This window comes from Hyaena hyaena, unplaced genomic scaffold (assembly GCF_003009895.1).
Source record: "Hyaena hyaena isolate Hyena2069 unplaced genomic scaffold, ASM300989v1 scaffold_577, whole genome shotgun sequence".
NCBI lineage: Eukaryota > Metazoa > Chordata > Mammalia > Carnivora > Hyaenidae > Hyaena > Hyaena hyaena.
Window position 1 is genome coordinate 372,452 of NW_024081204.1, and position 14,136 is coordinate 386,587.

The 14,136-nt window shown below is 39.7% G+C and overlaps 1 protein-coding gene across 1 annotated transcript in view; it reads left to right on the plus strand.

Moving 5' to 3' along the window:
* Positions 1 to 14,136, plus strand: part of GOLPH3 (golgi phosphoprotein 3) — a 55,853-nt gene that overhangs the window by 24,344 nt on the left and 17,373 nt on the right. The window contains exon 2 of the mRNA XM_039256418.1: positions 13,490 to 13,621. Coding sequence (XP_039112349.1) covers positions 13,490 to 13,621 — 132 coding nt within the window. The remainder of the gene's footprint in view (positions 1 to 13,489; positions 13,622 to 14,136) is intronic.

Genomic DNA, 14,136 nt, shown 5'->3' on the forward strand with positions numbered 1-14,136 from the left:
CACAGACTGAAACAGGCTCCAGGCTCTGAGCTGGCAGTCAGCACAGAGCCCGACGCGGGGCTCAAACCCACGAACCGCGAGATCATGACCTAAGCGAAAGTCGGACGCTTAACTGACTAAGCCACCCAGGCGCCCCTCATTTGCTTATTCTTGTCTAATCTTTGAAGTGTATCTTTACCGGAAGTCACCTTCATTGTCTTGATCAGAGTAATTTTTTCTGCTAAGAACTTTTCCACTCATAGTTCTTCCAGAATAATTAAGAGTTCTTTTAAGATTTCAGGAGTAATTTCATATACAAGGTTTGTTAGTTGTCTTTTTGGTAACAGCTTTACGGAGGTAGAATTCATACACCATACAATTCCCCCACTTAAAGTATACAGTGCAGGGCTTTTAGTATGTTCAGAGTTGTGCAACAGTCATTACAATCAATTTAGAACAATTTTGTTATAGCCAAGAGAAACCCAGACCCTTTGGCTATCACCTTTTTTCCTGTCTCCTCAGTGCTAGGCAGCCCCTATGTTAGTTATACTGTGTAAAAATTTAGCAGCTTAAAATAGCAGATGTATTTTATCTCCTAGTTTTCTGTGGATCAGGAATCTGGGCGATGCTTAACCGAGTGCCACTGGCTCAAGGTCTTCCATGAGATTGCAGTTACGTTGTTGGCCAGAGAGAGCTTCAGTTTCATCTGAAGGCTCGGCTGGAGGAGGATTCTATTTCTTGCAGGTTGTTGGACTGAGAGCCTCAGTTCTTGGCCCGACGTGTCTATGAAGGACAGCTGGAAGCATGGCAGTCGGCAGAGCAAGGGCGGAGGCCCCGGGTCGCAGCCCACGTGCACTTGTAACCGGCCTCTGAAGGGACCTGCCAGCCTGTGTGCCTCCCTCGTCATGGAAGCCAGTCCCCCAGTCTAGCCTGCGTTCACAAGGAGGGGTTACGGGAGGGCATGAACCCCAGGGGCAGGGCGTATGGGAGGGGGCTGCCCCAGAGGCCGCTTCTGCATCTGTACTAGGATAGGTTAACTTACTTTTTTGAAACCTATTTTATATTTTGGCTTTTTAACCCATATTCTTTTTGATAAGCTACTTTCTGTGGGCCTCCTTAATTACCTTAACGTACTGGGGTGTGTGGTTTTTGAGGAAATCGTGGTTATCTTCATAGATTTCTGTGTACTCCAGAACTTAACAACCTGAGAGTCTAATTTGGATTCTTTAAATGTAGTACACATTTGCCGTGCAGTTGTAACTGTTAAATGTGCCGAGAGAGTCCCAAAATTTCTTACCAGTTTGACATTTAAGAAGAGCACCTTGTCAGATGAAAACTTGAATTAGTTTTGTCCTCTTCTAGACTACAAAAAACAGTGCCCCATACCAGTTTTCATGTCCACCGTCATAAATGCTTGTCTCTCCTGAGATATGTTTAACTTTATTCTTAAGACAGTTCTTTATATGCTATTAAGGAGTTTTTAAAATACCCTTGATGATGGGGCGCCTGGGTGGCTTAGTCGGTTAAGCGTCCGACTTTCACTTAGGTCATGATCTCGCGGTTCGTGGGTTCGAGCCCCGCGTCGGGCTCTGTGCTGACTGCCAGCTCAGAGCCTGGAGCCTGTTTCAGTCTGTGACTCCCTCTCTCTCTGACCCTCCCCTGCTCACGCTGTCTCTCTCTCTCTCTCCTAGAAATAAATAAAACATTAAAAAAAAATAAAATAAAATACCCTTGATGATTGACTTGCAAATGCCTTTTTGGAAATTAACAGGATCCTTTATCTGGTTTTGCCCTAAGTCACATACCCCCTTAGGGAATTCTTATTTGGTTAGAATCATATTTGTGGAATACTCAGTCTTTTTCATGCTGTAGGTGAGAAAGTGATGGCACAGAGAGGATATTAAATGACCTGCTTCAAATTCTGTAAAACGAGTTCTCCTTGTGGCTGGGACTGGATTAAGAGGTTTCTCAATATCTGGTCCAGCCTGATGACTCATACGTCTTAATGACCATCTTTTGTGTAAAGATTTTTGTTACCTAATTCTGTTTCTTGTTATAGGCTTATTCTGTGATTTATTTCTTTTTCAGTTGGGTTTGGTAATTTGTGTTTTTCCAGGAATTTGAACATTTTGTCTGAGTTGTCTGATTTATTGGCATAAAGTTGTTTATGGTATTGCCTTATAATCCTTTAAAATCTGTAGGATTGGAAGTGATGTTCCTGCTATTTTTTGACTTTGGTAATTTGCATTTTCTCTATTCCATTTCCCTGTTTTAACCTTGAATTTTTTTTTAAAAGAAATAACTTTTGGCTTCATGGATTCCCCCCCTCCCCTTTGCATTTCATTGGTTTCTGCACTAATTTTTATTATTTCCTTCCTTTTGATTTGGATTTAGTTGGTTTTTCTAGTTTTGTAAGGTGGGAGATTAGGTTGTTCATTTGAGACGTTTCTTTTGCAATATAGGTATTTAATAGAGAAACACATTTCTTTCTAAACACTGTATTTCATAGATTTTGATATTTCTGTTTTTGTTTTCATTCAGTTCAAACTTCTTTGGTGATTTCTTTGACTAGGGGTTTATTTAGAAGTCGTAGATTAATTTCCAAGTAGAGATTTTCCAGATGTCATTCTGTTGATTTCTAATTTAATGCCCTTGGAGTAAAACATACTTTATATGATTTCAATTCCGTTGCTTCAAACTGTCACTTGAGAGTTTTTTAAATGCCATTTAAGTCAGCTTGGTTGATAGTATTCAGTTTTGTATCTTTGTTTTTTTGTCTAGTTCTTTCAATTATTGTCAGTGTAATCTTCAACTACGGTTATTGTTTCTCCTTTCTCACGTCAGTTTTTGCATCGTGTATTTTGAATCTATTAGGTATGTATATGTTTGTTTATAATTGTTATGTCTTCCTGATAGTTAACCTCTTTATCATATGAAAATGCCCCCCATTTGTTCCTCTTAATTTTCTTTATTCTGAAGTCTGTTTTGTCTTGTTAATACATCTGTTCCAGTTTTCTTCTTTTTTTCTTTTAGTATTTTTTTATTTATTTCTGAGAGAGAGAGAGAGAGAGAGAGAGAGAAAGAGAGCGCGAGCAGGGGAGGGTCAGACAGAGAGGGAGACACAGAATCCGAAGACAGGCTCCCTCTGAGCTAGCTGTCAGCACAGAGCCCAATGTGGGACTTGAACCCACGAACCGTGAGATCATGACCTGAGCCGAAGTCGGACGCTTAACTGACTGAGCCACCGAGGTTAATATTTAATTTAATTTAATTTAATTTAATTTAATTTAATTCCAGCAAAGTCTAGAAACTTTGGTTCAGTATAGCTTAACTTACTCCCCCTTCTTTTGTGCATCGTCAGAAATATTACAAACTTATGTTCTGACCCCAACAATAGTGTTTTATACTTATTTTTATGTAATCTTTTGCTTTTAAATAAGATTTTTTTTTTAAATAAGATTTTAAAAGGAAAAAGAGGGGCACCTGGGTGGCTCAGTCTGTTGAGCATCCGACTTCCACTCAGGTCATGATTTCACAGTTTGCCTGGAGGCTGCTTTGGATTCTGTATCTCCCTCTCTCTGCCTCTCCCCAACTCACACTCTCTCTCAAAAATAAATAAAGATTTAAAAAAAAGGAAAAAGAAAATACCTTTTTTTTTAAAAGTCTTTATTTTGAGAGAGAAGGAAGGAGAGAATCCCAAGCGCACAGAATCCGACATGAGATTGATCCAATGACTGAGATCGTGACCTGAGCTGAAATGAAGAGTCGACACCTAACTGACTGAGCCACTCAGGTGCCCCGAAAATACAGTTTTAAAAATGGACCTTTGTATCTATCTTTTGTCTTTGTGGATTTGAAATACCATCTGATGGTACTTCCAGCAGCAGAACTTCCTTTAGTTAATTTCATTTTTTTTTAAGTTAATTTCTTGTAAAGTTGATCTGCTAGCAACAAATTCATTCTGTGTTTATCTTTGAATGTCTGTGTTTCGAATTCATTTTTGAAGGACAATTTTGCTGAGTGTATGTGAGAAATAAGCCAATGACCCAATCAAAGGAGGGATGTGGAGATTAGGAGCACAGTGAAGTACGGGTGTCTGATGGACAGGCACACTCCAGGCAGTTGCAGCAGGCAGTTTATCTCCTAGCAAGAAGCCCCTCTCCTGATACCTCATTGGCTGAACACTACAGAGCACTACAGAGGTTACAGCCACACCTGGATGTCGCCTATGCCCATGTAACCCATGTAAGGCCAAAAAGTAATCTGATTGGAACAAATGACCGTTCCCTGAGGCGATGCAGAGACTTTCAGTCCCTCCTTCCTTTATTCTATGGAGCATGCTCTTTGCAAAGCCTGCGAAAATTAGCTTGTGAAAAGGAGAGGGGAAGAACCAGGAAGTGAAGTGTCTAAGGGCTTGGGACTTCATTTTGGCGGGTAGGGAGTGGTTTGTCCACATTTCCAAAGGTTAACCTATTGTTAACCAGACAGCACTGCTTTTATTTAGTATATCTGAAAATGAATACTCTACTTCTCACAGTATAGATTCTTGGTTGATAGTTTCTTTTCTTTTGGCACTTCAAATATGTTATCTCCGCACTTCTAGTCTCCAGTCTCCAGTGATTGCAGTGAGAGGTTAACTGGTAATTTGTATTATTCCCTTATATGTGATAAGTGTTTTTCTTGCTGCCTTCAACATACTTTTTTTTTTTTTCTCAACTGTTTGACTATGGTGTCTAGGTTTGGTGATCTGTTTGTGTTTATCCAGTTTGGAGTTTGTTGAGCATCTAGATCTTAGATGAATATTTTCTACCTGGTTTGGGAAAGTTTCAGCCATTATTTTTTCTACTTTCTCTCTTTTTGAGATTTCTTTTACTCCTATTTTGAGAGTCTTAAAGACCTTAGTCTCTGAGGTGTCCTTCATTTTCCTTCTCTCTTTTTTTAAATTGAAGTATATTTGACATTCCTCATTTTTCTTCTTGCTGTTCTTAAAATTCAGGTTTCTTGATTTTCTTTCATTTCAAGTCTGTTGAGCTCTTCTAGCTATGAGATCATGACCTGAGCTGAAACCAAGAGTTGGAAGCTTAACCGACTGAGTCACTCGGGCACCGCCCCCCCTTTTTAAAATTTTTTAATTTTTAAAGCATATGTGGTTTTTTTTTTTTTTGTAAGGTTGAAGATACTGGATTTAATTTGCTTCTAATTAGATGAGATTAATTGGAATGTGGCACTTAAATTGTTAAGTGGCATTTATTTGGTTACTAAGTCCTAATTTATTTGGTTAATAAGTCCACAAGTGATAATGTGGGTGAGTTGGGCTGCCTTTTGTTTACTAGTAAGCAGCTGCCCTTATAGTCATCATCAGACTAGTTTTCTAATAATTAAATGTTAAGTGCATGCAAATTAGTTTTTTAGCTATGTATAATATTTACTGGCCTTTGTAAATCTTTTAGTTGTAGTTGCTTTGTTTAGAGACCTTTGTCAGATATGTAATGTCAGAATTTATTAAATTTTTAGCCTTACTAGAAGTTACTTGCTTACTTGAACAAAAGTCCCTTCAAAGTAGCTTAAGATATGTAGATACAGGTGTTCAGGAGTATAGCCCAATACATAGGAATGGTTCTGTTGTTAGGATGCTATTTTATGTGCAAACTGGTACAGCCACTGTGGAGAACAGTATGGAGGGTCCTCAGAAAACGGAACATAGAACTACCCTACAATCCAGCAGTTACATTGTTAGGTATTTACTCACAAGATACAAAAATATGGATTTGAAGGGGTGCAAACACCCCCAAGAGTCAAACTATGGAGAAGAGCCTACAGTGACTGATAAATGGATAAAGACGTGTGTGTCTGTACGCATATACATATATATAGACACACACATGCATATACACACATACATACATCATCCACCATGCAATATTACTCACCCATTGAAAAGAGTGACATCTTGCCATTTGCAATGATGTGGTTAGAGCTAGAATGTATTATGCTAAGCGAAATAAGTCAGAGAAAGACAAATACCATATGATTTCATTCATATGTGTAATAAGAAACAAAACAGATGAACATAGGGAAGGGAGGGTGGGGGAAGAGGGAAACAAACCACAAGAGACTCTTAATGATAGAGAACAAACTGGGATGATGGAGGGAGGTGGGTGGGAGATGGTGATAGATGTTAATGAGGGCACTTGTGATGAGCACCAGGTGTTGTATGTAGGTGATGAATCACTGAATTCTACTACTAAAACCAATATTGCACTGTATCTTAACTAAAATTTAAATTTAAAAAGAAAAACCCAAAATAAAAATAAAATTAAAAAAGGAAACTATTCTGTGTGTGCCCCTATGTTTTGGCTTGCCTCAACATTGTGTGCTCTCTTATTTTTGGTTTGCGTATCTTTTCTGTTGTATTTATTTCTTCTGTTTTCCTTGCTGTTTACCTTCAACCTCATTTTCATGTTATCTACATACATCATGTTCTATGAAAGAGAATTGTATAACACTTCTGGTTGTATCCCTCTTATGATATTTATATGACATTCTGGTTGTATCCGTCTTACATGTTTTTATTTCATTGTGGGTGGCTAGCTTTTTGGGTTTTTTTTTTTTTTTAATGTTTATTTTTGAGAGAGATCAAGTGCAAGTGGGGGAGGGACAGAGAGAGGGGGAGGGACAGAGAGAGAGGGAGGCACAGAATCTCAAGCGGGCTCCAGGCTCTGAGTTGTCAGTGCAGAGCCTGATGTGGGGCTTGGACTCTCAAACCGTGAGATCATGACCTGAGCTGAAGTTGGATGCTTATCTGACTGAGCCACCCAGGTGCCCCGGGTTCATTTTTTTTTTTTAAATTTAGATTTTTTGCCTTAAATCTTTTTTTGCCTTAAAATTTTTAATTCCAGTAGAGTTTACACAGTGTTTCATTTTAGGTGTACAACACAGTGATTGAACAATTCTATATATTACTCAGTAATATACAAAAACACTAATTCAAAGGGATACACATGAACCCCTATGTTTATTGCATTATGTATAAATTATGGAAGCAGTCCAGGTGTCCATTGATAGCTGGATGAGGAAGATGTGGTATATATGTACAATGGAATATTACTCAGCCATCAAAAAGAATGAAATCTTGCCGTCTGCAACAACATGGATAGATGGAGAGGGTATAATGCTAAGTGAAAAAAGTCAGAGAAAAATAAATATCATATTATTTCACTCACGTGGAATTTAAGAAGCAAACAAAAGAAAAGACAAACCAAAAATTAGACTTTTAATTACAGAAACCAAACTGATGGTTACCAGAGGGAAAGTAGATTGGGAGGGCTGGGTGAAATAGGTGGAGGAGTTCATGTGTATCCCTTTGAATTAGTGTTTTTGTGTTTTTGAAGTAAATACCCAGTAGTGTGATTACTGGATTGTAGGGTATTTCTATTTTTACTTTTTTGAGGAATCTCCATACTGTTTTCCCCAGTGGCTGAACCGATTTGCATTCCCACCAGCAGTGCAAGAGGGTTTTTTATTCTCTGCAATCCTTGCCAAGACTTGTTTCTTGTGTTTTTTGATTTTCACTCTTATGACAGATATGAGGTGATCTTTCATTGTGATTTGCATTTTTCTGACGATGAGTGATAATGAACATCTTTAATATGTCTATTGGCAATCTCTGTCTTCTTTGGGGAAATATCTGTTCATGCTTTCTGCCCATTTTTAATTGGGTTATATGTGTTTTTTTGGTGTTGTATAAGTTCTTTATATAATTTGGATACTAACCATTTATGAGATACGTCATTAGCCCATATCTTCTCTCATTCTTTTAGTTTTGTGGATTGTTCCCTTTGTTCAGAAGCTTTTTATTGGGTTGATTCTTCTTCTTCCTTTTTTTTAATGTTTACTTTGAGAGAGTGCATGTACACGAGCAGGGGAGAGGTAAAGAGAAAGGGAGAGAGAGAATCCCAAGCAGGCTCTGAGGTGTCAGTACAGAGCCTGATGTGGGGCTCCATCCCACAAAATATGAGATCATGACCTGAGCCAAATCAAGAGCAGGAGGCTTAACCAACTGAGCCACCTAGGCGCCCCTCTCAAGTTCTTTTTTTTAAAAAATAATTTATTTTAAAATTTATATCCAAGTTGGTTAGCATATAGTGCAACTGTGAATTCAGGAGTAGATTCCTTAATGCCCCTTACCCATTTAGTCCACCCCCCCCCCCCCCCCACAACCCTTCAGCAATCCTCTGTTCTCTACCTTTAAGAGTCTCTTTAAGTTTTGTCCCTCTCCCTGTTTTTATATTATTTTTGCTTTCCTTCCCTTTTGTTCATCTGTTTTGTATCCTAAAGTCCTCATGATTGAAGTCATATATGTCTTTCTCTGACGAATTTTGCTTAGCATAATACCCTCTAGTTCCATCCACGTAGTTGCAGATGTCAAGATTTCATTCTTTTTGATTGTCGAGTAACACTCCAGTGTGTGTGTGTGTGTGTGTGTGTGTGTGTGTGTGTGTACCACTTCATTCATCTATTGATGGACATTTGGGCTCTTTCCATACTTTGGCTGTTGTTGATAGTGCTGCTATAAACATTGGGGTGCCTGTGCCCCTTTGAAACAGCATACCTGTATCCCTTGGATAAATACCTAGTAGTGCAATTGCTGGGTTGTAGGGTAGTTCTATTTTTAATTGAGTTGATTCTTAAACAGCAAAATGCTTCTCATTAAGTACTTCTGGAGCTTATACTGCAAATGGTGAGAACTCAGTGTTGGCATTTTTAGGGGCCCAATAAAACAACACCTTCCCCCCTCCCCCCCCCGCCAAGTTGAGCCACCTGAGGGAATCAGGCAACTAGAGATCCAAATAAATATTACCTTATCACTAAGAGTAAGCTGTGTTGGAGGTTGTTGCTTCTATGTGTAGCAACATTTGGCTTTCTGTAGTCTCTCCCCTAAACTTAGACCTTGGAACTGCCCATTGAGGGAATTGTGTCTGTAGAGCACATCTCTGAGATCATTGCCTCATTTGTTATTACATTACTCATTCTTTCTGCTTATCGCCTTGCTTCTGAATGACATACTCTATGATAAGGTAATTTATATCTCAGTTTATGTTCCACAACCTTCTCATGAGATTGCCCAAAAGTTTGGCCATTTGTCTGAGTGAGTCTGTGATTCTGGGAACTCTGAATAAGAAAAGAGTGACTGAAGTACAAATCTCATTAATTTAGTGTGCACCCCATTGGGAAAATTTCTACTTACCTGGTTTTTATTTGTTACTAAGTAGATGGTGAAAGGCAAGTAGTTTCCAGAGCTCTTGGATTCCTTGTCTCTTGTGTTCTGTTCTTTGTTGGAGGCCTTGTGAGCTGCACATGGTATAATCTTCACATGTGCCTGTTGATCTTTTTTAGCATCCCAGGTCATCAGTATGATCATATTAGTTAGGCTCTTAATGCATTTCTGTTCTTGTATGTTTCCTCCTGTTTTGGACCCATGAACCTAATGAAGTCACGTTTCTCTGGGTTTTGTGGGAGCAGCTTATGACCTATCTCTGCCTCTCCCATCCTTGTATTTTAGGATATTGGAACTGATAGCTTGTAGGGTCCCAAAGTAGTTTTCTTGTGTTCTTCTAACCTCTAGTTTCTTCTACAGTGAACGGGGGGCAGAGGGGGCATCTTCAAGGTCCTATGGCTACTGGTATTCCTAGTGCAGCAGCTGCTGCTTAATCAGTAAGTTGATTGTCTGGCCAGTGGTCTCTCCTTAGTGTGACCCTGAACTTTGAGTATGAGGGCACGAAGATACTCCATTGCTGGTCGTAGAATCTCAAACCCATTTAGGGGTCTGAAATCATTATTGACTTGTAAGTGCAAGAGCTGTGTGGTATCACTGGGTACATAGTCATAATTGGGGCTTCTTTACCTTTTTAAAACATGGTTGCAAATATGGGTAGCTGTGCCTTTTGAACGAAATCATAAACTGGTTTATATTTGCTGGGTCTTCCTCACCTATTTTAATTATTATTTTTATTATGGCTGGCTTGCCCTTCTTAACAGTGTATTTTTATGGGACACAAACACATCATGTCTTGAATATATAACCATCCTGCCTAGACTACAGTTTGTGCAGCAGTTTCAGGGAGTAATGGTTTGTCTAAGAACAGAATCCTTTAGGTAGTGGTTATTGACCTGCCCTTGTAAAAAAAATCTTTTCCTCTTTTCCACTGAGAAGGCAGGTGGATTGATGGCATGCCTGGATGTGGTTATTCAGGCATCCAGTCTTGTACCAGGTGTTAAGTACTCCAGGTAACTGGCATCACTACACAGCTGTGGACATGTGGGGTCTCTGCCACATGTTTCTTCTGTCTTCCATGGGTTTAGGCTCAATGGCTATAATAAGGCATTTCCTTTAAGATACCATCTTATTTGAAATGCATCCCAATTTTGGAGATACTAAACTTTTTTTCCCCTGCAGGATTACTGAGAAAAATTGACCTATAAGTTGCTGTGTAAGTTTCAGGTACACAGCATGGTGTTTTGTTTTACAAATATTGTGAAATGTTTACCAAAATAGATTTAGCTAACATCATCATCCCATACAGAGACTCTAAGTTTTTATTTTTTATTAAAAAAAGTTTTTAAACGTTTTATTTATTTTTGAAGGAAAAAGAGAGTGTGAGTGGGGGAGGAGCAGAGAGAGAGAGGGAGACACAGAATCTGAAGCAGGCTCCAGGCTCCCAGCTGTCAGCATAGAGCCTGACACGGGGCTTGAACTCACAAACCATGAGATCATGAGCTGAGCTGAAACCAAGAGTCTGACACTTTACCAACTGAGCCACCCAGGTGCCCCACCATTCAAAAATTTAATCTTCCCCTCTCCCTCTCTCCTCTCTCTACTTGGTTAATTCCTGGTTGTGTTTTGCTGTAGAACTGTCTGTGCCCATTAGTCCACTTTGCCATGTGAATTTTTTGAAGTCTGCTGTTAAAGACTCCAGTTTGCTAACATCTCTGGATATACAGTCACCCTGGGAGTAGTTGAGATTGAGACATTTCATCCTGAGCTCACAAATGAGAGCTTCTCAGTACAGTTCATCCGGAATTTCCAGGCTTCTAGACAGAGACAGGACGTGGTCCTGTCCACATCCATTACTGCTTCAGGAGGTGTATGTACTCGGTTGTTTACAGCTTGTAGAGGCTTACCTGGGAGCTCCATCTCGGTGTCCAGGTCAGTAGAAGCCAGACATCTGTAGCTTTGATTTCATGTGGAATCCATTCCCAGGCTCCCCAGGGCTTTAGGTGGCATGGGGTACTTAGGCCATGGTATTACCTAACCACTGTAACTGACTGATCTCACTAGCCACTTCACTAAACCTCTTACAGTATCAATTTAATCAGACCCCTATCATTTGTTAAGTTTAAAAGTATTCTCTCAAATTCAGTCAACTTCTGCTTCCCCTGCCTCATTTAAATTGGCCTAGGGGCTCCTGGGTGGCTCAGTTGGTTAAGTGTCCAACTCTTGATTTCAGCTCTGGTCATGACCTTGAGGTTCCTGGGATCGAGCCCTGTATTGGGCTCTGTGCTGATGGCGCAGAGCCTGCTTGGATTGATTCTCCCTCCCTCCCTCCCTCCTTCTCTTTCTCTTTCTCTTTCTCTCTGTCTCTCTCTCTCTCTCTCTCTCTCTCTCTTACACACACACACACACACGCACACACACACACACACAGGCACCTACCTAATTGGATCCTTTCTCTGTGTCTCTCTCTCACACACACACTCATACACACACACAATAAATAAACTTAAAAGTTTAAATTGGCCGCTTTAAATTGCTATTTTATTCCTTTGTGGCTCTCTTAATCTAAGTATCTAAATTCTCACTTTCCCAAAGCCTTTTCCCTCAGGAATCGTAGTTCATTAGGCTGATTGTAGTCCCTGGGTCAATGATGGAATCTCATGGACCTTGCTGGTCAGTCAGTCACCATCTGATATACAGGCTAACTATTGTGACCTGGCAAAGTACCAAGACTGACCTTGAGAAAGCACCGCAGTCAGAAGGCTAGGTCCCTTCCTAACCCTAGACCCTCCACTGGCCTGCCCTCCCTCCTGCCAAGACTATATGTTACCCTGTTGTGAGAACCATTTACAAGTTCTCCTTTCTCCTCAGAGTTGGGCACTTCGTTATTTTTAAAATTTTTAAATTTTTTAAAGTTTATTTTATTTTTTTAGAGAGAGTGCACGTGCAAGCAAATGAGGGAGGGGCAGAGAGATAGGGAGAGAGAGACTCCCAAGCAGGCTCCGTGCTGTTAGCATATATCATGAATCCCTAAGCAGGGCTCAGTCTCACCAGCTGTGAGATCAGGATCTGAGCTGAAATCTAAGAGTCGATGTTTAACCTGTTGAGCCACCTAAGGGTCCCCAGAATTGGGAGCTTTAGAGTAGTAGCTGGCAGAGTTCATGGCTTCATAGTTTGGAAAAGTCCAATTATTTGCTCTCAAAAAATGCCCAGATGTCATCTGGTTGATAGGAGTATCCCCAGATCTCTAGATGTCTGTCAGTCTCATTCTGTCTGTTGGTTCTTCTGCCTTGGATGTTGCCCTTAAGTTTCTCTTGCGGTGGGGGTGGGCATCTGGTTGCGTTACTGCTTGTTATTCAGAGCTTTAGGCATGGGCCAGCACATAAAGTTCCTAATATATTCTTTCACAATTAATCTTGTGGAGGTGCTTGGGTGTCTTAGTTGGTTAAAGGTCTTTTTTTTTTTTTTTTTTTTTTATAATTTTTATTTATTTCTAGGGGAGAGAGAGAGAGCGTGAGCAGGGGAGGATCAGAGAGAGAGGGAGACCCAGACTCCGAAATAGGCTCCAGGCTCTGAGCTGGCAGTCAGCACAGAGCCCGACGCGGGCCTCGAACCCACGAACCGTGAGATCATGACCTAAGCGAAAGTCGGACGCTTAACCGACCAAGCCACCCAGGCGCCCCTGGTTAAAAGTCTCTTGATACCTATTTAGGTCATGATCCTTCCTTGCTGTCATGAGATTGAGCCCCATGTCGGGCTCTGTGTGCCGAGCGTGGGGCCTGCTTGAGATTCTTTCTCTCCCTCTCTGCCCCTTCCTTTCTCAAAATAAATAAGCATTAAAAAATTAACTTTGTCTTTTTATACTAAAAAGCATTGAATGAATGATGTTTCAATTCTCTTTGAGGCCACATTGGGCTAGAATAGAGCCCTGGTCCTTGCAGTCTGAAAGAGCCCAGGAAACACTTAATGAAGAATGAAAGACATATTTTTAAACCTCTGACTTCCAAAGTTATTTAACTGCATGTAAGGATTAGTGGTGAAAAGACAATAAACACCTGAAAACTCTAGATTAGTAATGCATAACAATTGTAATTTTTCAGTATTTTATTTAAAATTATAAGTATTAAAAGATGAGAAAAGTAAAAGGTACCAGAAATAACTTTGCCTAAGAATATTTGTTTTTAAATCTGAATTCAAAGTAAATTAGCTATTTTCTTTTTTTTTTTTTTTAACTAGGGTTACACATCATTTTGGAATGACTGTATATCATCTGGATTACGTGGCTGTATGTTAATTGAATTAGCACTGAGAGGAAGGTTACAACTAGAGGCTTGTGGAATGAGACGTAAAAGTCTGTTAACAAGAAAGGTAAGAGGAGTGCTGAATAACATCCTTGTTAAAGAGTTTTTGTGTGACTAAAAGTGATAATTTCTTACTAATACCTTGAAAGAATTAAGGAGGAAGTTGATTTTAAAGTTAAGACTTTATTGGAAGTCGTATTTCCATATCTTTTTTGTATTTTTGGTTTCTTGGTTCTTCGTACATAATGACTCCTGTAATTCATTGTCAGGCTCACTGGCCACTGCATCTCACATCTTCAGAAAGACTCCAGACTTCATTCTGCTTCTGAAAGCCGTATTTGGAAAAAGACCTCACGTAATTTTTTCTAAAACTCAGAGGTGCTATCGTGCAAATTAACTATCTATAAGCTGTTGGTCTCTTTTAGCAGAATATGATTATGTACTTTTTAGGTCTCTGTTTTCGTTACTGTGAAGGGCTGTATAAGTCTTTATTTTTGGCTAGTTTTTAGGATTTTTAATTCCCATCCTCAGTCTGAAATACTCAAGACTGTTGCTCTTCTAGTCTCATTGTGTTTCTTGGGG